Source organism: Balaenoptera physalus, assembly GCF_965194825.1.
Source record: "Balaenoptera physalus genome assembly, chromosome: 13".
In the NCBI taxonomy this organism is placed as follows: domain Eukaryota; kingdom Metazoa; phylum Chordata; class Mammalia; order Artiodactyla; family Balaenopteridae; genus Balaenoptera; species Balaenoptera physalus.
In genome coordinates, this window is record NC_138892.1 from 107,726,027 (window position 1) to 107,753,860 (window position 27,834).

General features: G+C 53.2%; 1 protein-coding gene across 3 annotated transcripts; it reads right to left on the bottom strand.

Annotated features, from left to right (window-relative positions):
* ADA2 (adenosine deaminase 2) lies at window positions 1-27,652 on the bottom strand. Of its 3 annotated transcripts, none has more exons than XM_082420854.1 (10): window positions 27,020-27,652; window positions 24,282-24,602; window positions 22,430-22,655; window positions 21,087-21,297; window positions 8,004-8,131; window positions 6,554-6,644; window positions 5,157-5,265; window positions 2,758-2,915; window positions 2,052-2,254; window positions 1-1,850 (listed from the first exon to the last, which is right to left on the bottom strand). In XM_082420854.1, the coding sequence occupies exons 2-10, from the start codon at window positions 24,592-24,594 to the stop codon at window positions 1,751-1,753; spliced, it is 1,539 nt and encodes a 512-aa protein (XP_082276980.1). In that variant the 5' UTR covers window positions 24,595-24,602; window positions 27,020-27,652; the 3' UTR covers window positions 1-1,750. The 3 variants fall into 3 exon arrangements, with proteins under 3 accessions (XP_082276980.1, XP_082276981.1, XP_082276979.1); XM_082420855.1 differs by lacking the exon at window positions 27,020-27,652 and adding an exon at window positions 25,717-26,982; XM_082420853.1 differs by lacking the exon at window positions 27,020-27,652 and having other exon boundaries at window positions 24,282-24,635.
* Window positions 27,653-27,834: the final 182 nt, after the last annotated feature.

Consider the following 27,834-nt stretch of genomic DNA (forward strand, 5'->3'; position numbering starts at 1 on the left):
TTATTTTAGGATGACTGCTATTTAAAGTAGCATATATTATGTATGTGAAAATAATATTTATAATCTAGCAAGCTGACTTAATTTCGGCTGATAGATGCATCTACACGAAGCCAGACCTCAAGGGGTCCGGCTTCTCCCAGAGACCAGGCTGGGAGCCGGGATCCGACCTCAGCTCAGCACGAACGGGGCACGTCCGTTCTTGCAACACAATGTTTATTGGGGGCTGACTGGGCGAGGGGCACGGGCTGGGCTCCGGGCTTGCGGTGGACGTGAACCGGTCATTCGTGCCTGTCCACGGGGAGATGACGGCGTGGGGGAGGGCAGCCCCGCAGAACTGAATACATGGTCATTACACATCACGGTGGGGTGGGAGGGAAGAGCAAGGTGCCCCGAGGGAGAAGCCTTTCTGAAACAAGGACATGAAACGGAGCCCAAGGGTGGCAAGAGTCAGACACAAGTGGGAGAGGGAGCATTCCCGGCAGAGAGATCCAGGGGGGCCCTGGGGCGGGCAGAGCTCGGGACACCGAGGCTGGAGTCCCGTGCGGGGCGGGATGGAGTGGGAGGGGCCCCGGGTCACAGGATGCTACGTGCCCGGTGAGGACGGGAGTTTCCTAAGTGCACAGACTTGTCACAGTGGAGGACCCTGGTTTAATTTAACTTTTTTTTTTTTAATAAATTTGTTTATTTATTTATTTATTTTTGGCTGTGTTGGGTCTTCATTGCTGTGCACGGGCTTTCTCTAGTTGCGGCGAGAGGGGGCTACTCTTCGTTGTGGTGCGTGGGCTTCTCATTGCGGTGGCTTCTCTTGCTGTGGAGCACGGGCTCTAGGCGCGCGGGCCTCAGTAGTTGTGACTCACGGGCTCAGTAGTTGTGACTCACAGGGCCTAGAGCGCAGGCTCAGTAGTTGTAGCGCACGGGCTTAGTTGCTCCGTGGCATGTGGAATCTCCCCGGACCAGGGCTCGAACCCGTGTCCCCTGCATTGGCAGGCAGATTCTCAACCAAAGCGCCACCAGCGAAGCCCCTAATTTAACTTTAAACAGTCATTGCTCCGGGGAGAAGGAGCTGGAAAGGGCAAAGAGAAGGGGGAGAGCAGCTAGGGACTGTTGGGAGTCGGGCCAGAGTGGATACAGCGGCTGGAGGCCAGGCAGCAGCGGTGGAGGGGAGGGGGGGCGACCAGGAGCAGCACGGACTCCTCTGACCACCGCTGCGCCGCGTGGACGGAGACGCCAGCCACCGAGATGGCTGGGAGGGAAGCGTTGCTCGGAGCCGGTCTCCGAGGCTCCTGGGGGCCATCGAGTGTATCCCAGGTTTGGGAATCATCAACAGGTTTGGGAATCAGCAACAAGTACGTGGTTTCTTAAAGGGAAGGAGTGGACGAGACCACCCAGGAGAAGAGTGCGGAAAGGGGAGGAAAGCAGCCGAGACAAAAGCGCAGGGCTGAGCTGAGGGACGCCCACCCGAGATCAGGCCGAGAGGAGCTTGGGGACAGGGGCCCGGGAGCTGCGGCCGGAGGGAAGCAGGAACCCGGAGGGGTTGTGTCACCAAGGCCGAGGGAGGACATTCCCCGAGGTGAGTGGGGTCCACTGATGAGGGCTCTGAGAGGCTGGGCAAGGCGGAGGCTGAGGGTGACCTTCGCAGGTCGTTCTGGTAAAGAGACGGAGGTGACTTCCCTGGGTTCCAGACCGGCTGAGAGAAGGTGAGGCCGGGGCGGAGGGAAGCAGAGGCAGCGGGTGACAGACGGCCGTCTCCTCACTTGGGGCCCCTTGCCAGCTCAACCACAAACTTCTGCCACCTCTCCTCCCAGGTTGCCATGGCAAACTTCTTCTCCGTCTCCGACAGGGCGCTGTACCTGCGGGGGAGGGGCGTCCGGGTCAGCCTGGGGAGGGGCGGGAGGGGACCTCGGATGCTGGCAGGGCACCATGTCCCCAGCCCGAGAGCAGTCACAGGATAAGAGACGATGCGGAAAGCGCACGGAAACCTTCGGGCCTCCGCCCAAACCTCAGAGCGGTCAACACAGGCGGCGACCGAAGAGGAGAACACGTACACTCACCTGATGGAGTTCATGGCCAGCTGTTTGAGGGTCCTCAGGTCGGCCGTCATCCCCCCGATGCCCATGAAGGCCTCGTAGAAATCATAGGACAAGCCTTTGGCTCCAAAAGTAGCGGGGTCGTCAGAGCTGATGACCATGGGGTACCCGGTGGCCATCAGCACGGCTGCAGGGTGGTTTCTCAGGTCAGACGCCAGCTTCAGAACCTGCCCAGTCAGAGACAACCGTGCATCCATGAAGCGCCGTCACGAGCAAGGTGAGGCCACGAGCATAATCGGGCCTTGCCATCCCCGTCACTCTTCCGAGCGTCGGGACTCTGGGCGGTCCTGACGCAGGAAGAGCCAGTCCTCCCGCGATTCCTCGTTTTCTCCACAAACATCTGGTCTCTCTTGGTCCTGCTCGCAGCAGCTGTCCTAAGCACAAAGCCCCAAGCGGCTGCGCGGCGGTGGGACCCCACACTACCCCCTGCGTGTCCGTCCCGGGCCCCTTTAGCTCTGTCCGCAGCTTCACGCACAATCCCGCCCCACTGGGGACCCGCATTACCATGAATGCTTTAGACAAAGTCCATTCCTACATAACTTCACGAACGGGAGTGAGAGAGCGGAGGGACAGAGAAACCAAGGGAGTTACGGAGAGATTACGCAGGAGAAAGGTTGGTCGTGGCTGGGGGAGGAGAGTGCCCTCCACTGGCCCCAGGGAGCCCGCGTACCTGGTTGGAGATGGGACAGACTTCGATGGGGATGTCCTTCTTCCAAGCCTCAGCCCAGACGGCCGGGTGTTTGCTCAAAGCAAACCCATGGCCAATCCTGGTCGAGTTCAGTAACAGGGCATCCAGAACGTTTCTGTCTGCGGAAGTACCCTGCCAGTCTAGGAATAAAGGGGGTGGGTCTTCAGTAGTATGGATGGGACCCACAGACCATATGCAGGTGAAGGGCCCAGACTCCCCAGGCAGGAAAAGGAAGAGAAATGAACATTAACACAAAAGCGCACACATGCACACCTTTTCCTTATGACAATGCTGAAGAGAGGTACGGCCTGCCTATAGGTACATATGTATGTATGTACGTATGTAACAGTTGAGGAAGTTGAAACCCACACAGGCTTTATAAACTCAAGGAAGGTCCTCAGGTAGGAAGCAGCAAAACTGGGTTTCAAGCCTTGGTCTACCCAACCCACCATCCATATTCTTTCTTTCCATTTTATGTTTGTTTCCAGAGCTGTTTTCTGGGAAGTTTATGTGTAGGATCTCTACAACAATGTGCTGCAGACTCGGTCACTATAATGATTTGTACGTACGTTAATTTCTATCTTTAACAGAACTCTTGGGGCAACCCGTGGCAGGATGGCAACAGCCAGCAGGAACCAGCCACCCCGAGGCAACTTCCCGCTGGCAGGGCCTCGCTGGAGGTGAGAATGGCGGTTCTGAGTCTGCCAGCCTGGGGCGGGAGGGTGTGAGTGAGGACTCCTGCAGCTGCCCCCCCAGTACAAGGAGGTGCCCTGGAGGAAAGAGCTCCTCTTTGGTCACGCCTGGATGTGACTGCACTATCTGTGACCAAGTGGGGTGAAATCCCGGACCCAGAAAGAAAGCAGAGGTGGCTTATTGCGGGAGATCACAGAAGACCTAACTGTGAGACCCAGGTGTGAGGGCCCCATGCCTGGATGCCAAAAGCGTCCTGACTGGTTCACATGTGAAATGTGAAAACCCCACTTTTCTGCTGGGAATGAAACCCAAGTATTCCCATTGCTGGTGAGGGCATGTGCTTCAGGTGGATTTTCACTAGTTTCCTAACTAATACTTCTTTTCAAAGATTTTTTTCTTTTTAAATAAAGGTATTAAATACCCAAGTCCTGGCAAAATCCTCTCGTAGGACCATGCGTCTTGGAATTGAGATGATTTCACAGAGGTGAGTATGATTTTCCCAACCAAACCACGCGGTCTTCAAGGCTAACGCCCCCCCTACACACACCCCCTGACCCACCTCCACTTCCCCATCCCCACAAACAGTTCTTTAAATCTCCTAGAACAGCTTGGATCTAAATGGACTTGAAAATAACGTCAGGAAAAAGAGATTAACGCACGACTTCCCTGGCAGGACTTCCCTAGTGGTCCAGTGGTTAAGACTCCACGATCCCTGGTCAGGGAGCTAGATCCCGCGTGCCGCATGGCAAAACTAAGAGTCCGCATGCCTCAACTAAGAGCTCGCATGCCACAACTAAGACCCGGGGCAGCCTAAATAAATAAATAAATAAATAAGAGATTAGTGCACGGGAGCCTTCCTCTGAGAGACGATGTGAGACACCAAGGTTTAAGCCTGGCTACGAAATCCCAGCTCCCACGGCTCTGCCCTTGTCTCCTAGGTCTTCTCGGGTGGCTGGAGCCTAAGGTGCTCTGAGGGGTGCCAGTAGGGATGCAGCAGGTCTAAGCCCCCCAGATCTTCCCTGGGATCTGATGTCGCAGCTGTGACCTGGTGCTGCTTCTGCTGAGGGTTGACATGTTTTAAGGTCTGGAAAGTCTGGAGGCTGAGCGATGACCAGTGAGCCCGTGAACTGAGCTTTGAGGAGCAGAGACATGGCTGGGCGGATGGCATTTCAGAAACAAGGGCGGCCAGGCTGCCTGAGTGGGGTGGGGTCCCCCCTTCAGCCTGGCGGGTGTGGACAGTGCCTCCCAGATGTGGAGCTGGTCTGGTGGTCCCTCTCCCACCACCTCCCGGTGTGCCACTTTGCAGGTGAGTCGACCTCAAAAGCACAGTTCATGCCTTATAAAAAGGAGATCATCAGAAAGGTTCCCAGCTCCTTACCATGGACCAGTTTCCGTGTTTGGCTGGAGCCTTGGGCTCCTCACCTGTAAATGGGGGTAAAGCGCCCTCCTGGCAGGACCGGGTGAGAGCTATGAATAATGTATGTGAAGGGCAGCTGCCCCAGCATCACTGTGCCTCCTTCTCCGGGCGTTGCTGTCAGGACAGATGTGATAATGCACGTGAAAGGGACAGGTGCCACGAGACGCCTTGGGGCTGTCAGTCCACTTCCCGGTGTCCCGTCCGTGCCCTCGGAGGTGGCCAGGGCCCCTGCCCATCACCCCCCCTGTCCCCGACAGGGTCATAGGCTCACCTGTCTCTCCGGCATGGAAGAAGTAAGGCAGCTTAATGCCCCGCGAGGCTGGAATCATCAAAACCTCCTTGTAGTCATACAGGGAGTGGCCCGTGTCCTCTCGCCCCACCTGCAGGACAGAGTGGGGGACCTTGCTGGTGTGCCCTGCAGCCCTGTACCTGCCAGCACTGCTGAGGCCTCAGGCACACAGCCTTTTGAGAGGGACCAGTAGCAGGACTGGGAAAGAAAAAGAGAGCGCCGTTGCCCCGAAACAACTCCCGCCTTATTCAGAGGCTGTACCTCGACCCTCCCAGCCTTTGTGTGGTGTCCTGCACACGGCCTTCCCAGCCCTGCGCTCCAGCCCGAGCTCCTTGTTGGGGGAGACAGAGACTCAGAGAGACACAGAGACAGAGACAGAGAGGATGGGAAAGCCTGAGCCCTAGAGCAGGGTCCGGAGGACTCTGGCCTTCGCCCCCTGGGGTCCCGGGGCCTGGCAGCTCCCAGCAGAGTCCCTCAGCTGTAATTAACCCGACAGCAATTGCAGCAAAGTCCGGCTCTTCAAACGAAGGCCCACCTCCAGGGGCGGGAGTGAGAGAGCCTTGGGAGAGAAAGCGGGGAGGGGCGCTGGCACTCTCGTGATAACACAAGCTGGGTGTCCAGCGCAGCAGGACCGGCAGACCCCAGGAAACGTGGGGCTCGGGAGCCGACCCTTTGAACAACACCAGCCCGACTTCCCTCGAGGACGGGTGCACCTGAGTCCTGTAGGCAACGGTTGGGAGGCACCGCGCACAGAGGGGAAAAGGGGATGGAGAGGCCGGACCCCCTGAGCAGCCCCCAAGGACCCCAGGAGGACACCCTGGTCCAAAGAAAACAATTCCTTGAGATCTGCTCCCGGGGCCCTGGTGGGGCTAAAAGTAAGAGCTGCAGCACAGTCTCGAGTAAAATGTGCAGATTCTGGAAGAGGGGGTCAGGGGTGCATTAATTTAGCTTCTTAATGAGATTAAGGAGTTGTCACCTGGCAGCGTGGCCTGGCTGTTATTTGGGGCGGGGGTGGTGGTGGGTGACACCACCCAGGGATGTGCAGCTTTGGAAGCAGCTGGGGCGAAGGGGGCGGGGCCGCTCTTGGATCCTGGACGGTGCGCCCAGGCCCAGCCCCACGTCTCCTTCCAGACACCCCAGCCCTGGGCTGCAGCTTGAAGAGCGATGTGTCGTGGGCATTGAGGCCAGAGCAGGGCAGAGATCGGGGAGTGGGGGGCAGCTCCTCAACCCGGCCCTTCCTTGTTCTGGAGCTTCCCTTTCTAGCCTTTTTCTGAACTTTTCTGCTCTCCCTTCCCCACCCACCCCCAGGCCCCAAAGGAGGGTCTCAGTGGTGCCGGCCGCCCAGCTCTTCCCGGAGGGCTTTGGGCTGGGCCCATTACCAGGTCAAACCCCGCCACCATCCCGGGGAACTTGGCTCGAAGTTCCATGGCTGTCTGGATGGATTTCGTGATGGCGGACGCATCTTTGGACCTGTGGGAGAGATGGAGAGAAGCACGGGCACAGGTTCCTCAGGGCCAGTGGGTGGGTGAAGTGAGCGCCCCTCACGGCTGGTCTGGCCTCGTCCAGGGCACCCAGCCGCCCTTCCCACGCGACCCCGCCCCATCCAGGCTGTTGTGCCCCCCAAGTGCCACATCACGGAGAAATTCTGCCCAAATCCACCCTTTCAAGGACTCCGGTGGGGTCCACAGAGAGCGTGGGCTCTGGAAAGCCAGTGGGGACGGGGACCCACAGGGTCAAAACAAATAATGCAGTTTTATTTGTCTGCATTTGGCTGAAGCAAAGCGGCCATGCCTGAAACTCGCCCCGCATCCCTGAGAGGATGGTCCTGGCTGTGCCCAGCGCTCTGCTCCCTGGGCACCTGTGGAACACCACAGGCCACCCAGCCCCTGCCAGGGCAGCTGGGCCTGGGCCCTGGTTCCGTCAGCGAGGCCCGGGCACTGCAGAAACCACACGACCAAACTGCCTCTTCTCCCCCGCAGGTCTCTCCCTTCCAGCCCAGGGCAGGGAAAAGGCGGGAGCAACACCACGGAAGCAGAAAGAGAAAAGGCGCAAGTCCATGATGCGGCCGAGGCATCGGCCACCTGTTCCATCCCTGGCTCCGTGAGCCCCACACCTGCCCGTCCCTCCTCTGCACCGGGAGCAGCTGCCTCCGTCCCAAGCGCCAAGGGGACGCCGTGCAGCCGCGCTCCTGCCACCGGCCCCCGGGAGCCTCCACCGTCCACCACTGCCAGCTCCACCCTAGCCCACCAGCTCCGGCGGCCCCAAGTCTCACCAGGAGGGAAGGGGGCTCCAGGGAGGTCTGACTGCCCTTCCACCTCCCCCGGCGGGGGGCTGAGCAGGCGGGGTCTGCCCTCCCCAAACCCTCCAGCTGGACACGGCACCGACTGTCCAGACTGGCTGCTTTTTGACAAAAGGGAGACCCTTCCTCGGTAAACTCCGGAGAATTCCTCTGTAGGCTTCCTTCTCTTGCTTGGGGCAAGGGTGAGTCTTTCTTTGCAGCTCCCAGAGGTCTCCACACAGACGTGGCTGCCATGAGGCAGAACCCGGCCGCAGATTGAAACAAAAAACATTCAGGCAAAAACACTAAACCCGTAACTGATGACCCAGGCCAGTGTGGGTCACAGCCTGGAATGATCTGGAAAGTTGCCACAGTTCTTCATTCCAGCCTGGTCGTGATTTCAGAGTGGATTCTGCACTCCCGCTACGGCACATGGAGTCCCCCGGGGTCTCTGGCCCCAGCCTCCCAGCCCCTCCTCACCCCTTTCTCCTCCCCCCACCCCACCCCCGTCCCCTCCTAGCTCCTTCAGCTTTAGCCGTGCTCGCTCTCACCTGTGATCCGAATAAATGAGTTTGATTCCAATAAACCCAGGATGCTCTTTTGCAAAATTACGAGCCACTTCTTCGTACAACCTCACCGACCACTCTGGGCTGTAGACCGTCCCGTTCAGTTCATACACCTGCGAGGGAAGCATGGTCCCGACCAGATGTCAGAGGTGAGCAGAGCAGATCTCCAGTCTCAACTGCCAACAATCTCCAAAACCAGGTTGGACTCTGTGATTTCCCTGTTCAGTGCCTTTGACGGCCTCTGAGGTTGATCAGAAGCCCCAGCCCCGAATGGGATAATGCGCTTTGGTGCCACGAGGCTGGGATGTCTGCCTCTTGTTCAGGGCCGGGTCCTGGCACCTAGAACAGTGCCTGGCACATGGTCGGTGCTCAGTAAGCGTTTGTGCAGCGAATGAGGAACAGGCCAGCTGAGGACAGGACACAAGCCAGAAGGGGTGTTCCAAGGACCCACTTAATCTCCCCACTCTCCCACCCCGAGGCGGGGGACCCCTGAGGTGGCCAAGCCACGAGGGACACCAAGAGTGAAATGGTCAGGGGCAGAGTGGGGAGAGCCAGGGGTGCACAGTAGGTGAGACAAAAGAAAAAATGCAGTGGGGAAGAGCGGGCTTTTTGCTTGTCCATCTCTGGGGGTCCTGAAGGATATCAGAATGTGCTACCCCCAAATATCCCGCTTTTACATAAGGATTATTTTGAGCTGAAGGCAATTAAGAAGCACAAAAGCAGACAGAGCTCTGTGCCCTCCTTTCTGCCTCAGAGCAGAACGTATATTTCTGTCTGTGAAGGCGCCCCCTTCCAGCTCCCATTCCAGGGGAACAGCCCTTATCACTGGAGACAGGAACTGGGCTCCAAGCTGGATCTGCACAGGCAAACCTGACTAAAGTAACCCCTGTCTTCTGTTAGTTCCCCCATACACTTACCTCCCCACAATTTACTGCACCTGGAAGCCCACACCTCTTTTCCTTTGTCTTATTGCTTTTCCACAATTTCTCACCATTTGTTAAAATACTGTAGTATATAAGAACCTGGTCTACCCACTTCTTTGGGTCTTCACTTCTGCTCTTTGAAGGTCTCCATGCACGTAAAACTTAAACGTTAACATCAAATAAAATTTCTATGCCTTTTCTCCTGTTAATGTGGCTTTTGTCAGTTTATTTTATTTTTTAAATAAATTTATTTATTTATTTATTTATTTTTGGCTGTGTTGGGTCTTCGTTGCTGTGCACCGGCTTTCTCTAGTTGCAGCGAGCAGGGGCTACTCTTCGTTGTGGTGTGCAGGCTTCTCGTTGTGGTGGCTTCTCTTGTTGCGGAGCACGGGTTCTAGGCACACGGACTTCAGTAGTTGTGGCACATGGGTCCAGTAGTTGTGGCTCACGGGCTCTAGAGCGCAGGCTTGGTAGTTGGTGGTGCATGGGCTTAGCTGCCCCGCGGCATGTGGGATCTTCCCAGACCAGGGCTCGAACCCATGTCCCCTGCATTGACAGGCGGATTCTTAACCACTATGCCACTAGGGAAGCCCTGCTTTTGTCAGTTTAATTTGCACATCCCAAGAACAGAACGTAAGAAGGTAAAGGAAACTTACTTTCTTCCTTTCCTACTTACAAAGGATTTTTTTTTTTTTTGGCTGCGTTGGGTCTTCGTTGCTGCGCGCAAGCTTTCTGTAGTTGTGGCGAGTGGGGGCTACTCTTTGTTGTGGTGCACAGGCTTCTCATTGCGGTGGCTTCTCTTGTTGCAGAGCACGGGCTCTAGGCACGTGGGCTTCAGTAGTTGTGGCATGCAGGCTCAGTAGCTGTGGTTCGCAGGCTCTAGAGGGCAGGCTCAGTAGTTGTGGTGCAGGGGCTTAGTTGCTCCGTGGCATGTGGGATCTTCCCGGACCAGGTCTCGAACCCATGTCCCCTGCATTGGCAGGTGGATTCTTAACCACTGCACCACCAGGGAAGTCCCCAAAGAATTTTTTAAAAGAATGCTTTTCCTGTTACTGATCAAGGCATTCTGTTAGAATCTTCAAATCTTTGATACTGTACTCCAGCAATTCTCAAAGGATAGTCAGGGAGCCGCTGAGGGTCCCCTAGACTTTTGCAAAGTCTACAGATTCAAAACTGTCTTCATAAAAATGTTGAGATGTTTTCTTTTTCACTCTAATTCTCTCAGAGTGTACAGAATTTTCCAGAAGCTGCATCATATATGGCAATATTGCTCTGACACAAAATAGATGGTGTAATTGTATAGGCTTGTGCTTTGAAATTTCCTCCGTTTTAGTTTCTAATACTGGTTATGTTATACAGGATATAGTAGATATAATCCACATAAACAAAAGCCCTTTAGGATCCTCAAAGATTTTGTGAGTAAAAGTTTGAGAACCATTGTATTAACTCAACCCAAAATTATTAGCTGACGTCATCTTGGCATTACCCACCTGATTTGCAGAAGGGAAGGACGGAATTCTGCCCCGTGCCTTGACTGCTCCGTCATTACGAGTCACCTGTCCAGACACCCCAACCAGGTCGCAGATCCCTGAGAGCGGGGTTCATGTCACTTGACCTTCCCACCTCTTCTCCTAGTACCAGAGGAGGACCTCCAGAAACAAGCTTTAACCTAAGAAGAGTGCTGTCTACTTGCACCTTTCTCTTTTCTTTTTTTTTTTTTTTTTTTAGTTCCCCGACCCAGGATCGAAAATGCACCCCCTGTAGCGGAAGCGCGACTGGACCACCAGGGAAATCCCTACTTGCAGCTTTAAAATACTAAGACAGGACTTACTGTACAGCACAGGGAACTATACTCAATTCCTTGTAATAACCTATAATGGAAAAGAATCTGAAAAAGAATAGATACATATACATGTGTGTAACTGAATCACTTTGCTGTACATCTGAAACTAATACAACATTGTAAACCAACTATACTTCAATTAAAAAAAAAAAGTGCTGGGTCTTTCCTGGCGGTCCAGTGGTTAGGACTCCGCGCTTCCACTGCAGGGGGCGTGGGCTCCATCCCTGATTGGGGAACTAATCCTGCCTGCTGCACAGTGCGGCCAAAAAAAAAAAAAAAAAAAAACCTAAGCCCCACGCGGCACGTTTTTAGGGGATGGATGGATAGATGGATGTTGGAGGGGCACAGGAGACAAAAGAAAGAAACTTAAGTATATAGATCAACACATGACATTCTGCCTAAAGGAAGATCCCTGGCAGGTTAATGGGGTCTGCATGGATACACAAAAGGTGCCACGGAGGCCTGATAGGGCTGCACTCAGGGTGGCTCCCACTCGTGGATTCTGTCTGCGGTCCCACTGCTAGTTCCCGTGGCACGGAGAGCCACAAGGGCAGACACTGAAGCGCATCCAGAGCATTTCCTGGTCTTCTGGCGCCCCAGTAAGTCTCCCCTGGGGCTGCCCAGGCCCCGAGCTCATGCGCCTCTGGCCTCCAGCCTCTGCCCAAGAAACTGCAGCCTTGATGGGAGCACCAAGGTGGGAATCTGAATGCTCAGGAGCCTCCCACTTCCAGGAGTGGAGACCCTTTCCAGGGTGAGACCTGCAGCCCCTCACAGCCGCACTGGTGCAGTTAGAACAGGCTCTGAAGCCAAGCCTCAGAGGAAAGTTCTCAGCTGGTTTGGGGTTGTGGTCAGCCTTCTGGGTTCAGGCTCCAGTGAGATACAATATATTCCAAACCAATCATACCTCAGAGGCTTGTTGCAAGGATCAAATGAGTTAATATTTGTAAAGCACTCAGAAATGATAACTAGGTCATATGGTAGTTCTATTTTTAGGAATTTTTAAAAATAAATTTATTTTATTTATTTATTTTTGGCTGCATTGGGTCTTTGTTGTGCACGGGCTTTCTCTAGTTGCAGCGATTGGGGGCTACTCTTGGTTGTGGTGTGCGGGCTTCTCTTGTTAAAGAGCACGGGCTCTAGGTGCGTGGGCTTCAGTAGTTGTGGCACTCGGGCTCAGTAGTTGTGGCTCAGGCTTAGCTGCTCCACGGCATGTGGGATCTTCCCAGACCAGGGCTCGAACCCATGTCCCCTGCATTGGCAGGCGGATTCTTAACCACTGTGCCACCAGGAAAGTCCCTATTTTTAGTTTTTTAAAGAACCTCCATATTGTTCTCCATAATAACACAGCACTCCCACAACTGGGCATATACCCTGAGAAAACCACAATTCGAAAAGATACATGCAGTTTCTGGTAACTGACTGTACTGCTGAACTGAATGAATAAGCATTTTCAGAACTCTGATGAAAAACTGATAAACTCATAAAAGTGCTAACAAAAGATCAAGATGAAAAAAAAACAACAATTAATTACATGGGACTGAGTGAACTGATGAGGATGAGTATAAATTTTGTGACTTTCTGTCTGAATTAAAAAAAAAAAAAAATCCCACAAGGACTCAGAGGCAAAGAAAATACAAATCAATTTTCACGGCAAAGTAAAGGAGCTGTTACAGTGGAGGATTACTGGACTGAATGTCAATATTATGACACAGTATGAGTGTGTTTCATGTTTGGTAATTGCAATCATTGTTGCTTTTGTTGTGGTCATCCATGTACAATGCTTGGTGTCAGTCTATTTATCTCTTGTAAAAATAAAATACAGTGTGTGTGTGTGAAAAAAAAAAAAATTGGTATTACAAGCTCCAAAAAAAAAAAAAAAGATACATGCACACCAATGTTCACTGCAGCTCTATTTACAATAGCCAGGACATGGAAGCAACCTAAATGTCCATCGACAGATGAATGAATAAAGAAGATGTGGTACGTATGTACAATGGAATATTACTCAGCCATGAAAAGGAACAAAATTGGGTCATTTGTAGAGACATGGATGGACCTAGAGTCTGTCATATAGAGTGAAGTTAAGTCAGAAGGAGAAAAACTAATATCGTATATTAACACATATATGTGGAATCTAGAAAAACGGTACAGATGAACCTATTTGCAGGGCAGGAATAGAGGCGCAGACATAGAGAACGGATGTGTGGACACAGTGGGGGAAGGGGGGGTGGGATGAACTGGGAGATTAGGTTTGACATACATACACCACCACATGTAAAAGAGATAGCTAGTGGGCACCTGCTGTATAGCACGGGGAGCTTAGCTTGGTGCTCTGTGGGGACCTAGATGGGGGTGGGTGGGAGGGAGGTCCAAGAGGGAGGGGATGTGTGTATACCTATAGCTGATACACTTCGTTGTGCAGCAGAAACTAACACAACGTTGTAAAGCAACTATACCCCAATAAAATAAAAAAAAAGAAATAACTAGTAACACAGTGTTGTTATTAGCAACCTATCACCAGATGCAGAAAAACAACTCAAATCTGCAGATGTCCTAGGAAGATGAGTTACTATCTAAGAATGTAACAACCTGTAAGTACAAGAAGGGGTCTGTCACTCATCCAAGGCTCAGTGGTACAAAAGCGGCTATGTCCCTATAATAAGCCCCCTTGGATTAAAAACACATTGGACTCAATTTAGATGATCTCAAATCTTACAGTTTACTTGAGGCAGTGTAAATTTGTGGGGAAGTTATTCAAACTACATACTACTTTCATAAGCTAGTATAAGATTACAAATTCCCATTGTCTGTGATATTATGGAATTAAAGAATTTGAAGCTGAAGGAACAGAAAGGAAATTTGGGGACAGTGTTGCTTAAGGTCACACAATTAGTTTGTGTCAGACCAGAAACTAGGACTCAGAAGCTCTAATTCCGAATGCAACCAGCTTTCACTTCTAGAGCCTGATTCACTTAAAAAGCATTAACTGAGCTTCTACTACGTGCCAGGCATATGCCAAGAGCTTTCCATCAATCTCATTTAATCCTCAAAACTGCACCGTTAGGTAGGTCTCATTTTACAGATGAGGATTCTGAGGCTCCCTGGCTGGAGTGGGGGGCTGGGGGTCGGCGGCGACGCGGTGGAGGGGCGCTGTCTCAAAGTCTCCAACCACCCGGTGAGGAGAAAATGCCTGGATCCCACCCCGGATTAATGAAATCAGATTCTCTGGGGGTAGAACCTGGTTTTTTAAACTCGCCCAGGTGATTCACATGTATAATGTACCTCTAGACTGAAGATCTACCGTTTTTGTTGGTTTCACAGCCTTGTTAAGAGCACAGTCACAGCATAGCGTAGTAGGAAAGTGCGGCCGTCAGGATTCTGCAGAGCAACACCAATGACGTGAAACACGGGTCACCGGAGCGAAAAGCCAGGTGGAGTTTCTAATGAAGGCCTCTGCTAAGAACCCAGGACAAAACCCTGGGAGTGGGTAGGGGGAGCGCTAGGACCGCTGGTTACACAAGCGACAGCATCCAGGAAGCCATCCGCCAACGACCATCCTGAGCTCCCTCGGCCCCCGACGTGTCCCCCCCCAAGACCGCCCACGGGTAAATGCCAGCTGGGCTAGCTCCTGCGCATAATCCCCTGGGAGCTCCTCTCCGACGGCTGGCCCGGCCCAGTCTGAGTCTCCGATTCCGGCCGAGGGGGCGGGGATGGGGCCCAGGAGATCAGACCCGCCTAGCAACTGTTGCTACGGGTGAGTGGCCTTTGTGATGGAGCATTAGTGACACAATAGGAGGCTGGGCAGTGGGATAGTCCATCAACATCATCCCAGGCCCTGCATTAGCCCCACAGGCAAGGAGGGGGAGGCAGGGGGCTCAGAAAAGAATTCCAGGGCAGACGTTTTTAGTTGTTAATGTGTTGATGGCTCCCCTACTCTGGCTAAGGGGGCATTAGGCAAAGACTCTGGACTGCAAGGGCCCTTTGTTCCAGGGTCAGACCAGAGCAAACAGCAAATCCCATCCCCCTCAGTCTCCACCCCAGCCCAGATCCCAGCCGCCCTCCACCTTCAAGGAATCCTGGCTGGGTGCCGGAGTGGGTGGGGAGAGAGGCTAGCTGGGCAGGTCCCCAGAGCAGACCCCAGAGCCAAGTGTCCCCAAGGGGCGTGGGGAGGGGGGAGGGGGAGAGGAAGCAAGGTCCAATTCCTTGCAGCTTCCCCAAATACCTCCCCGGGGGCTCAGGCCCTCTCTCCGCACCCCTCTCCCTCCTCTCCCCTTCCCCCTAAAGAGCCCGAGGCCCCTCCCCAAGGGGAGGCCTCCCTCCCACTCCCCACTCTGTGAAAGCTGCCAGGATGTGCCCACAGGAAGCGACACCCCCAGGCCGGAAGCCCATCGGGGAGCTCCTTTTGAGATGCGTGTAGCCCCACAGGGCTTCTCAAAGCCCAGCACCCCGGCCCCTGTCCCGTCCCTACTTACTGCCCACATGGCCTGGGTCAGGCTCTTTGACCTTTCCGAGCCTCAGTTTCCACATCTGCAAAGTGCAGGTTGTGAGGCTCAAAGGAGACGATGCAGATAAAGTGCTTTGAAAAGGTCTTAAAGTGTGGCCTGGGTCAGATCATCTGCATTGGAACCACGGGGCACGGGGGACAGGGGTGTTTGGCTAGTTAACTTGGCAGCTTCCTAGCCCAACCCAAGACCCAAGATTTGGGACCCTGGGAGGTCGGGGTCCAAAGAGCACCTCCAAATTAGTCCCATGTACACCTACCACCCCTCAGCGTGATGATCACCACTGGAGCCTCTGGAGGACTCTGCCGGGTCTGAAATGACTCACAGTCACTTCTCTCGCTGGGAAACCAGGGCTGACATACACACAGGTGCTGGGAATGAACAGGGATTCAAGGAGAGGAAGCCAGTCCCAAGAAGGTGGGGGTGGTGGCGGAGGCTGGGCTTAAACCAGACTCCAGAGGAGGATGGGCTTAGGGGGCGGGGCCCAGGCTGGGCGAAGGAAGGGATTTCAGGCCAAACAGGGGACTAAGGGCTCTGGGAGATGCCCCGTCCTCCACCCTACACGGGCTAGTCCAGGGCCAGCTCATCTCTTTCCGAAATTCTTCTCTTAGTAGAAGGCGGACTGGACCCTCTCTTTTCTTTTGAAAGGATCGTTTGTACCCAGGACTTATTGACTCTGCTCACAAGGCTGACGAAGTCTCTCCTGGGGGCCAAGGTCAGGCCCACTCCCACTTCCCAAGAATCAGAAATAGGTATGCAGGTCTGTGCTCAGCGTTAAACCGGCAAACAATCACCAGCTCCCGGTGGAGATGCACACCCTCACCTGGGCCGACCTCGAGGAGGTGTGAACATATCCCAGGAAAAGGGGGTCATCCAGGATGCACAGGAGAGTGGAGACCTGGAAGCGGGGGAAAGGGGGCCCTGACTCAGGACGGGAAGGACGGGTTCTCAGGGCTGGAGCAGCCTCCACGACAGGGTCCCTCGACCCTTCAAGTCAAACTAGGGCAATAGAGTCAGTTTAGGGATCCCACCCAGGATTTAAAAATTAGACTCCGAACGCAAAAATATCAGATAGTTTGGCTTCAGGAGAAGTTAAGATTTGCCTTCAACCCAAGGCAATAGAAATAAAAACAAACATAGACAAATGGGACCTAATCAAAGTTAAGAAGCTTTTGCACAGCAAAGGAAACCATAAAAAAAACAAAAAGACAACCTACAGAATGGGAGAAAATATTTGCAAACGATGCAACTGACAAAGGCTTAATCTCCAAAGTATACAAACAGCTCATGCAGCTCAACAACAAAAAAACAAACAACCCAATCGAAAAATGGGCAGAAGATCTTAATAGACATTTCTCCAAAGAAGACATACAGATGGCCAGTAGGCACATGAAGAGATGCTCAACATCACTAATTATTAGAGAAATGCAAATGAAAACTATGAGGAACCACCTCACACCAGTTAGAATGGTCATATTCAAAAGTCTACAAATAACAAATGCTGGAGAGGGCGTGGAGAAAAGGGGACACTCCTCTACTGTTGGTGGGAATGTAAGTTGGTGCAGCCACTATGGAGAACAGTATGGAGGTTCCTCAGAAAACTAAAAATAGAACTACCATATGATCCAGCAATCCCACTCCTGGGCATATACCCGGACAAAACTATAATTCAAAAAGATACATGCACCCCTATGGTCATAGCAGCACTATTCACAATAGCCAAAGCATGGAAATAACCTAAATGTCCATCAACAGATGAATGGATAAAGATGTGGTACATACATACGATGGAATATACTCAGCCATAAAAAAGAATGAAATAATGCCATTTGCAGCAACATGGATGCAACTAGAGATGATCATACTAAGTGAAGTAAGTCAGAAAGAGAAAGACAAGTACCATATGATATCACTTATCTGTGGAATCTAAAATATGGCACAAATGAACCCACCTACAAAACAGAAACAGACTCACAGACGTAGAGAGCAGACCTGTGGTTGCCGTGGTGGGGGCGGGGAGAGGGATGGACGGGGAGTTTGGGGTTGGACTGGGAGATGCAAACTATTACATTTAGAATGGATAGACAACAAGGTCCTACTGTATAGCACAGGGAACTATATCCAGTCTCCTGGGATAAACCATAATGGAAAAGAGTATTAAAAAAAGAATGTACATAAATACACTACCATGTGTAAAACAGATAGCTAAAGGGAACTTGCTTAGCACAGGGAGCTCAGCTTGGTGCTCTGTGATGGCCTAGTTGGGTGGGATGGTGGGGGGGAGGTCCAAGAGGGAGGGGATGCGTGTATGTGTATGCCTGATGTACTTCACTCTGCGGCAGAAACTAACACAACATTGCAAAGCAGTTATACTCCAAAAAAAAAAAAAGAATGTATATATGTGTAAAACAGAGTCACTTTGCTGTACAGCAGAGACTGGCACAACATTGTAAATCAATTATATTTCAATTAAAAAAGTAATTTGTCTTCAAGAGAGAATCTACTGACAGGGAAGCATACGTGACTGGTCTGATTGATAATTTTCTCTGAAAACTGCATTCTGACTTTCTTGTGGATACATCTGTCTCTTATGACTTTGGTCAATGTGTGTCAGTCCTCTGGAGCCCTTTTACTTCTGGGTGTACAAACAGTAAAATTTCTGAGCCAATAAAGACCATGGAATATGGTAACAAAACCAAAATAGTGCCACCCTTGAAGTCAGTCCAAATTATTGAGTGTGGCAAGGCCTTGGCACACTCCATAATTTGGATGAATGGACAGACCAGTTTGGATACTGTCGGGGAAGTGCTCTCAGCTGGACATCACATCCGTTCCCATCAAACAATCCTCAAACATTCCAAGCTTTATAAACCTCGTCTACCCTCACACCCCAGCTCGGCTCCACGAGCGGTTTTGGTGCCACAGCTCCTGGGGCTCCCGCATCGAGGGGTTAGGGGAAGTTCCCTCCACCCCCCTTTGTCAGAGGCCTTGGGTCCCCAGTGCGGAGTCCAGCCCAGGGACCCAGGCCCTCCAGTCAATCTTTAACTTGGTTAATCAGCCTGACTGTTGCCCTTGCGATTGCAGGTTGGCTTATAAGGTGTCACCTCTGCGTCCTGGCCTTTAAATTTCTCCAAACTGGGGGAAAGAGAGAAGACTTGTTTGAGGCCCTTTCATATTGGGGGGGGGGCTGGCGGGGGGTCCCTTTGGCCCACCCAGCCTTAGGTAGTGCTGTTATCAAAACCTTTGTTTTAATCCCATCAATGTCCATTGTATTCATCCCATTTCTTAATAACCATCTATAGATTCCCACACTGCTGGGACCAGTCCTGTGACTCTCCCCTTAATAACCCTTTACAAATGTCTACCTTGTTGGAAAGAGTCCCGACTTCACCCTTCTTCTCACTCCCTTGTTAATTAATGGACCTTTTTTATTAGCATCTGTAAGACCCATGAGGCGAAGCTAGGACCCTGAATTCCATACGGCTTCCCAAACCATTTTGTTCGTTTGAGTTAAGGTAAACATTTGGTCTTAACATTGGTACCAATAAAACAGGTGTTTACAAGGAGAGGTCTCTAAAAAATTTACCAATTTAGAAGTTTTTCCAGTTCAAAGTATCCATCCTCTGGCCATTGACAGTAGGATCTTAATACCAGCTCACACCATAAGGCTTTCCGTGGCTTAACCATGAACAAAAGAGGTGTCGCAGGAGAGTGCAAAGGACACAGCCTCACAAGCTCCAGAAAGTTCGCTCCCAAGGATGGTCTAAGGAAGCAAAGGCGGCCGTGAAGGTTGAGATGACAGAGGCCCCTTGTGGTCGGAGACCCCTTGTGACAAACCCCCGGCAGCCGGCACAGTCGGACAAGGACGCTGGTCGCAAGCCCAGCTGTGGCCTGTGCTTCCGACCAGAGGTGACAGCTAGGAATCGCAGTCTATCCGACTGGCCACCAAATGCCCTGGTGCCTGCGCCTTCCGGACGGCAGGACCAGAGCGAGTTTTCTCACTGGTGCTGAGGCCAGACTCTCAAGACGTAGAACAAGAAAAAAGTAAAACCAATCAGACCAACGGTTTTCCTCCTTATGACACAAAAGACAGAAACACAGAAAAACAGCGACCATCTCTGGGAGGAAAAGGATTCACAAGCCCAGAGCTCTCTTCCAAATTCACTGACCCAGAGGCCCTAAGGCCCAAGAACTAGCTCCACAAACATTTTCTCCTGCTAATCTGATTTTAGAAAAGAGAAAAAGGACTCTTACCACTCCTGTTTCCAAAAGCCCCTGCAGGCAGAGATCCAGGAGACTGACAGGATAAAGATTCTCACCTTCTGCCAGGATCTCTGAGATGCAGGAGCCTGGGGCCAGGGGTTTCCAGCCAGTAAAGTTGAATCCAGCTGCCTAGGCCAACTGGCCAACTGTCGGGGTGTAGGGGGAGACATTTCCATCTACCCTTCGAGGTTCTGGCTGGTCTGAGAATTAAACTGACATGAGACAGATTAACAGGAGAAAATCCAGCAAAAGTTTAATAACAGCTCTACGTGGGAGAGACCCAGGAAGACTCACCCAAATGGCTGAAGCCCTCACCTTAAATACCATCTTCAGCTCAAGACAAAAGAGGATGTTGGGGGTAGGGGTTTGGGACTTCAAAGGGGAGGAAGGCAATTCACAGGGTGATAAAAAGCAAGTGTTTGGTAAACACATGTTTGCTGGGCCAGCAGGGACAATGGGACAGAGTGGACTCTGGTGTCCAGGCCCTGAGGAGTCCCCCCACCACACCCGGCCATACTCTCTGCAGAGACTCTGGTTGTGGCTCTACGCTGAGAACAGGCCCTCTAGGTGCTTTTAGGCGCTTAGGGGGAAGGTCAAAGGCTCTTCCTGAGTCTTTTGGGCCTTGACTGTTTCAGCTCGAAATAATCCACATGCCGAAGTGACATTTTGGGGGCGAGTGTGCTCCCCTACAGCGCAATGCATGTACTCTTGTGAGCCCCCTAAAGGTACTGGAAGAGCCTTCCAGCACCTCGGCTACTCCCTCAACCCCCCAATCCCCACCTCCCCCCAAAAGTCCTCAGGAAAGTCCTCTTCCATACCCACCGGAAGGGTCCTCTCTCGGCAGCACTTGACCCGCCCGGGCTCCTCATGGGACGCCTCCCCCGGCCTGGAGCCCGAGCCGCCCCGCTGCCTCCCCCAGCTCAGGTCTGCAAAGCTGAGGTCGGCCCGTCTCAGGTACCTGAGACCCCATCACCCTTTGCTTCTGGCCAACATGCAAGGTCCTAGTGAGCGATTTGTTAATATTTTGACACATTTTTCAAATGTCTCTGTTGCCCATAGAAGACCCCATGCTCCACAGAGAGGGCCCCCAGGAACTCACCAGACCCCACTCTACCTGCAACTAGACCCATTTACCAGATGAAAGGCTCAGCGGGCCTTGCACCAAGGGCATCGTCCTGTGGGACTCACAGTAGCGCATTTTGATAGGAAAGGAGACGGTCAAGGATGGTCTGGGCACGAGGCACTGCCCAGAGTCCAGTGCAGGTGCCCAGGCATCAGCAGGCCCCGTGCGTCTGGGGGGAGCTGGGCCGTGGGGATCACGAGGGAAGGGAGGCGACGGGCAGTGAGGGGCACGTGCCCAGTTTTGCAGGGCCAGCCCAGGGCTTCTTGCTCACATGGCCCCCGGAAAGGCACCAGGCCCCTTGGGGGTGAAGCCGGCCCTTGGTCCTGTGCAGCACTAGGGTGGGGAGCCCGTGAAGCCCTACAGGGTGAGAGCAGAGAGTCCAGCCTGAGCAGAGGAGAGCAGAGACGGACTCACCGGGTACAGCATGGCTCTGAGCTCCAGGTAGAGCACGTTGTCCTGGTAGAACTCCTCCAGGCCCTGGGAGATGTAGTCTCGGAATACCGGGGCGTAGCTCACGAGGCCCGCGATCGAGAAGAAGATGGTCTCGAACTTGGCCCAGACCGCGTCTTGGTTTGCATAAGTCGCCTGGGGGTTCTCGGTCATCAGAGTGAAATTCCTCAGCAGGCTGTCAGGATACAAAGGGTGGGCAGAGGCTTGCTGCAGGCTGTCACCTCCAGCCTATAGGACTCCTGCCCAGGCTCCCTGATGGAGGCCCCCCTCCGCCCTGGGACCTCCAAGTGCTCCAGGAGACACCTGGCAGGATGCTCCCACCAGCCAGGCTCTGCTGTCCCCCTTGGCCTCTTAGCCAGGCCGACCCCACGGAACGGACATCTCAGACCAAGCTCTCCTTGGAGGGTGCTATGCACTGAATTGTGTCCCCAAAATTCATATGCTGAAACCCTAATTCCCAATGTGACTGTGTTTGGAGATGAGGACTTTTAGAAGGTAATTAAGGTTAAATGAGGTCATAAGGGTGGAGCCCTGACCCAGTAGGGCTGGTGTCCAAGACCCCAGGGTCGCACGCACAGTGAGAAGGCGGCCGTCTGCCAGCCCAGGAGAGAGGCCTTGGAGAAACTTGCCCACACCTTGATCTTGGACTTCCAGCTTCCAGAACTGGGAGAAAATACATTTGTATTCTTTAAGCCACCCCGTCTGTGGTATTCCATTGTGGCAGCCCCAGCAAATTCAAGCCTGAGGTCCGATGGAAATAATTGCGGACTTGGCAGTACAGGACACAGGTTACTTCCCTGATTAGCCGTTTACCAGCTGTGTGGCCTTGGGCAACCTCCTTAAAATGCAGGCTGAGCTGCATTTTCTTACTCATCAAGGAAATACCTCAAGAAAGCCCTCCGTAGATGGTTCTACGATTAGAATAGTTATTATAATATTTGTATACAAGTCTGTTAGGAAGCTGCCCCATCATGTTTTCAGGCTGTTTCATCCCTCCTGGGCCCTCCTGGCTCCGGGAGCTGGGAATCCCCTTGTCTCTGGCCTTACTGAGGGTCCAGACAAGTCCCGTTCGGCGCAGCAGCTGTGTCGCTGGTCAAGTCGGGTTTTAAACGTACCAGGAACTTGCTGCGGATGGGATAGGTGTTGAATACCTTGGTGAAGCAAAGGATCCCATAAAGTTAAGAGAAAAAGCCTCCTGACTTTTTTAACGCCAGGTGTTTCTAGAAGGGTCTGTCCCACGGGGACGCCGCACACGCCAACCCCACCTGCGCAGGTGCGACATGGGTTCTTCCCGAGCTACCACCCACCTGTGGTCAAACTCGGTGATGTTCGGCAACCCCTTTCGAAACTTCTCCAGCAAAACCCACTGGGGACATTCTGTTGTGTTCAGGGTGGGGGGAGTCGAGCGAGCAAATCTGAACTGCGGGGTCCCCCTCGGGGTGAGGCAGAAATAGCAGTGGGGCCTGTAGGTGACGTTTCTCACCAGCCAGTCCGCGCTGGCGATGCTGAAGTCGTGGACGTGTAAGGCAGCCCCTGCAGGGAGAGGGGCAGGGGGGGTGAGGCGAGGGCAGCGGGGGCCGGACCCTGGGCTCGGGCTGAGAGCCCAGCAGAGGCGGACGAGGGGGGCGCGGCTTTCTATGGGGCCACGTTCCTGGGGACACGGGGCCCTTTCCCTCTGCGGTGGCCTCGTCCCGGGGCGGCCCGGCCTCCCGGCTCCTTGACCCCGTCCCTCACCAGCAGGAGCCCTGGGTGGTCTCATCCAAGAGGCCGCAGGCGGGTTTGCAATCAGAAGGCTGGGCCCCATCTATTGGCTTCCAGCTCCCACGGGGAGCCTGACCTCCAGAAGAGTCCTCCGGGCCCAGCGCGGCGCGAGGGGCGTGAGAAGGCCGCCCCCGCCCGCCCCCGCCAGCCTGTTCGCCCAGGGTCCCTGAGTCCCCCATCCTGTTCCGCGTCACCCCACACGCGGCCTGCCCACCTCCTGCTTCCCACCGAGCCCTGCAGCTTCTGGCCTCCTTCAGACCCCACACCGACTCGAGGCTCAGGGTTCACCCCCTCTGCCCTCCTGCTGCGTCTGAGCACCTGGCCTGGACACTGGCCCCTTGGCAGGTGTCCCGCTGTGCGAGCTCTGGCGTGTCCCCTCTCTAAACAGGGAGGCTGCTTTCCCAACCTCACAGTTTTTACATTTTTTAATCTCTATAACACTAAAAAAAAAAGTATAGAAAGCTTGCAGCTGCAAGTTACGTGTTCAGGATCATGATTGTTCTACTGTTCACAGCGATGCGTTTACACAGTAGCGTCACCTGCAAATTGGCACTTGCCATCTACCTCTGCAAGGATTAAATCATGAGCCGCTGCAGCTGCTGACCTTCGACATCCCCTGGAAGGAGTTCAGGGTGGAGATCAGGAATGAGGCCCTCTGTGCTCTGGGAAAAACTAACAGAGCAGGTCTTCAGATAGATATTTTCAGGAGCTGATTTTATGAGCCCTATTCTTGCATCTCCTCATATTTACAAAAACACTAAGATCCTTCATGGTGACGTCTGCTCCTCGTGACTAGCAGTAACCTTCACGAGACTAGCAGAAACCTTCTGCAGAAAATATGTGCTTCATTGCATGTACTCCCCCTTCACCAAAATCACATATATACTGACCTCCCTCCTACCTCTTTGGAGCAGTTTCTCAGAGCTATCCGAGATGCTGTCTCCCGGGCTATAGTCCTCATTTTGCCCCAAATAATACTGAACTCCCAGCTCTCACGTTGTGCATTTTTTTTCCAGGTGACAGTAGCAATGAAGTACTAGAAATGTGTTTATCCAGGACGCATCCTCTTCGGTAACTTAGCCCCTGGAAAGGCTAGAAGAACGTATGCAGGGAGGGATAGAGTTCTTATGGGGGATGACTTCCAGCCCTGCCAGGGATGCCCGGTGACATCCAGGCCCCCTCCCTGCCATCTGTCTGAGGCCGAGTCCCCTCGGAGCCAGGGTTTTGGTTTCAGGGTGGACGGCAGCCACGTGGAGCCCCCGCCCCCAGTCCACCAGCAAGGACAAGGGCTCAGGGCCCCAGTGGAGTCTGGGCTCCACTCAGAACAAGAACCACCGGCTCCAATTTAGTACCTCCTATGTCCCCAGGACCCCAGAACCATCCCCTCCAGACCCCTACCTTTTGGCATCTTCTTCAGGATGTTGAACACCACACTTTTCTCAATGAGGCTCTTGGCTTGGAAGAAGTGCATGCTGGGTGGGATACTCCCAGTCCTCAGGGCCTCCTGCATCTCGGCCTCCTTGAGGGCCCCGAGCCTCTGGTTGGCCAGCTCCTCCTCCTGCTTCAGCACCAGCTGCCCCCCGATCCGCATCATCTTCTCTCTCATCAACAGCCGGTTTCGTGCTTCGTCTCCGGATGTGGCCGAGCAGAAAGAAGACACGGCCACGGCCAGCAGCAGGGTGGGCAGGGCTGGCCGCCCTGACGCGGACATTGGGACGCCTGGAAGAGGAAATCGCTCTGCTGGAGACTTGGGAAGGGGGGAAGCTGCAGGTTTTAGTGTTGAACCTGGACGGCCCTCCTCCCATGCTATACTCAGATGACCAGGAGGCAGCTTGTACACGACGTTTCTCCTTCTCTGAGATCCCAGAGAAGAGACCTCTGGGTACAGACAAGGGGGGATTCCCCACATAAAAGTTCATCACGAGGCCTCCCAGACCAGGGTTTGTCCTCCGCGAGCCCTGCTCACATGCACAGGAAGACACCGAAACCGGATTTTTAGTGTTTCACTTTTAAATATAACCGGAGAGCAGAGGATCACGAGGCTTATGAAGAAAGGCTCCAACATAACAAAGGAACTTAAAAAATAACACAGAGAAGGAACTAGCACAGGAAACGAAAGAAAGTCCAGAAGAACCATAGTTAGTATCTTTACAGAGATGAGAAAAGATATGTGTCCCTAAAACAGGAACAGGGCGGTGTAAAAAATAAACAAAACGAGCTTTTAGAAATTAAAAACATGAATGCTGACATTTAAAACATTGACTAGCAATATTAAAAGATGGAACTGAAGAGAAGCTTTTAGAAATTAGGACAGAAATAAGAGAGAAGAAAATGAGAAGACTATTGGCTCAGGAAATCCAACATCCAAATAACAGACATTTCAGAAGGAAAAAGAAAAAATAGGTGGGAGAAAAAAAGGAAATAAATACTATAAGAAATTGTCCCAGAACTGAAGACCTGCCCCCCGGCGTTGGCAAAACGTGCTAAGCACCCAGCATGGTCACTCAACAGCGACATGTGTTCCTGACATTTCAGAATATTAGCATCAAAGATTCCAGGAGCTTCCAGAGAGCAGCTGACCCAGGTCTCCAGTGAACGGGGATTTGAGGGAAGAAGGAAGGAACTGCCCTGGTTGGGTCTGTGGGTGGACCCTGACCTGGTCTGACTACTGGTACCACATTTAGGAATTGTTTCTGCACTCATGAGGGTATGATACTTTCTACCAGAAAGAATCAAAACTGTAAATGGGGAGACCCCAGGCCCAGCCCCAAATTAGCACGTCTTGGTGAGACTTTGGGCAAATCACTTCATGACTGTGGGTCTGTTTCCTCACCTGCAAAAAGGGTGAATTGGTTGACATCAGTGGTTCTCAAAGTGTGATACACGTGTCATCCCTGTTCAGGTGGAATAAAAAACTTAAAGCGGTTAATTTAAAGAAAAATGTTAAGTAAATAGAGGTACAGCAATACAACAAAAATGGCAAGTCTCGTCATCATCAGGACACATTGTCCAAGGTCCTTTCCAGGGCTGGCTCTCAATTATTCTAGGTATTTATTCAATGATTTTGACGGACATCAGGGGGAGATTTTCAGAAGGAACCAGATGGCCATCCACAGGGACGGCAGCATGGCAGGGCTGGACCCTGAACCCGAGAGCTGGGCTTTCGGAGAATCCCTGCCACTTCATCGGGCCCTAAAATCTCTCCTCGGATGACAGTGTTTGCCAAAGCTGAAATCTCCAGGCAGAAGGACAGTGACATGTGCCCCATCCCCATCACGGAGCCATCTAGCCCCCTAACATCCTCCACCAAGGGGCCCGCCCCTTGTCCCCTCTCCCCATGACATTTAACAAGGGCCACCACCCCCAAACGTCCCACTCTGTCCTCTCCAAGGACCCCAGAGCATCTGTGTGCCCAGCACCCGGGGGCTCCTCCCCGCCGGCCAGACCGAAGTGTGTCCAGTGCAGGTCAGGAGCAGCCGGGCCGCACGGGAGAAGGGGTCATCCCATCCACATAGCCACTTCATGTCCTCCCTCCCTTTTAGAAGAAGGCACGTAGGGGTTTCCCTGGTGGCACAGGGGTTAAGGGTCCGCCTGCCAATGCAAGGGACACGGGTTCGAGCCCTGGTCCGGGAAGATCCCACATGCCGTGGAGCAACTAAGCCCGTGCGCCACAGCTACTGAGCCTGCGCTCTAGAGCCCGCGAGCCACAACTACTGAGATCGCGTGCCGTAATTGCTGAAGCCCGCGTGCCTAGAGCCCATGCTCCGCAACAAGAGAAGCCACTGCAATGAGAAGCCCGTGCACCGCAACGAAGAGTAGCCCCCGCTCGCCGCAACTAGAGAAAGCCTGAGCACCGCAACAAAGACCCAACGCAGCCAGAAATAAATAAAATAAAAAATAAATAAATTTCTAAAAAAAAAGAAGGCGCATAAAAGCTCTACAAAAATAGCTTGTTTGCAGACTAAGAAGAAAGGATCTGTGCATCTGTGAGCCTGAGTCATGTCCCTGGGCTGCCCTGCCCCCACCCCACCCCCGGGAGTCACCCCGCGGGCAGGGCCCCCGCCCAGGTGAGTCACCAGTGCCCCCAGCCACCTACACGCCTTGGCCCCGGACCCCACCCAGGAGACCCCAGTTACCTCGGGGAAGCTCCAGAGACCGCGACCGTGGACTCTGTCCCCCCAGCGGCCGGTTGGAAGCCCAGGCTCCCGGCCGTTTCACTTCCCCAAGGGGTTTCACTTCCCTGCAGCCCAGGGAGGGGGGGCCGCCCGCGTGCGCATGTTTCTACATGTGTGTGAGCATCGATGTGTGTGCTTGTGCGTTTCTGGGGGTTATACACACGTGTGTCTGTGTGCGTGCTTGTGCGTTTCTGGGGGTTATACACACGTGTGTCTGTGTGTGTGCTTGTGCGTTTCTGGGGGTTATACACACATGTGTCTGTGTGTGTGCGTGAGTCTGTGTGCAGGTGGGTTATGCTCGTTTGTCTGGGGTGTCCGAGTCGCTGTGCACCATGCCTGTCTGACCCGGAACATAGTTCTGGACCACACGGACCACTGGGAGGCACTCAGACCTGCTCATGAACTTTGGGAAGTGTTCCCCTCCTCAAAATGCAGGGTGAAGTGTGGGCCAGCCCACTGGACAGCAGGTAAACAAATAGATATAATAAAAGGTAGATGTTTGGGACTTCTGTGGCGGTCCAGTGGTTAGGACTCGGCCCTTGCACTGCCGAAGGCCCAGGTTCAATCCCTGGTCAGGGAACAAAGATCCTGCAAGCCGCACGGCGTGGCTAAAAAGAAACAAAAAGGTAGATGTTTTACGGAGAATCAGGGATATCGGGGAAGGACAGTGGAGGATGAGGGGGTGGGAGGCCGAGGGAGGTGGGGAGGGTAGCCCCTCCAGGAGGGAGGGCGGAGTGGACACAGCACTGATGCCCAGACGCAGGCTTCGCACCAGC

Bases quoted from the DNA above. Each gene is read 5' to 3' on its own strand.
- ADA2 (XM_082420854.1), bottom strand. From the start codon at position 24,594: ATGTCCGCGTCAGGGCGGCCAGCCCTGCCCACCCTGCTGCTGGCCGTG. The intron at 21,298-22,429 runs GTGGGTGGTAGC...GTATCCTGACAG, and splicing joins ATCACCGAGTTTGACCACAG to CCTGCTGAGGAATTTCACTC. The intron at 8,132-21,086 runs GTGAGTCCGTCT...CTTCCCTCGCAG, and splicing joins TCAGAGCCATGCTGTACCCG to GTGTATGAACTGAACGGGAC.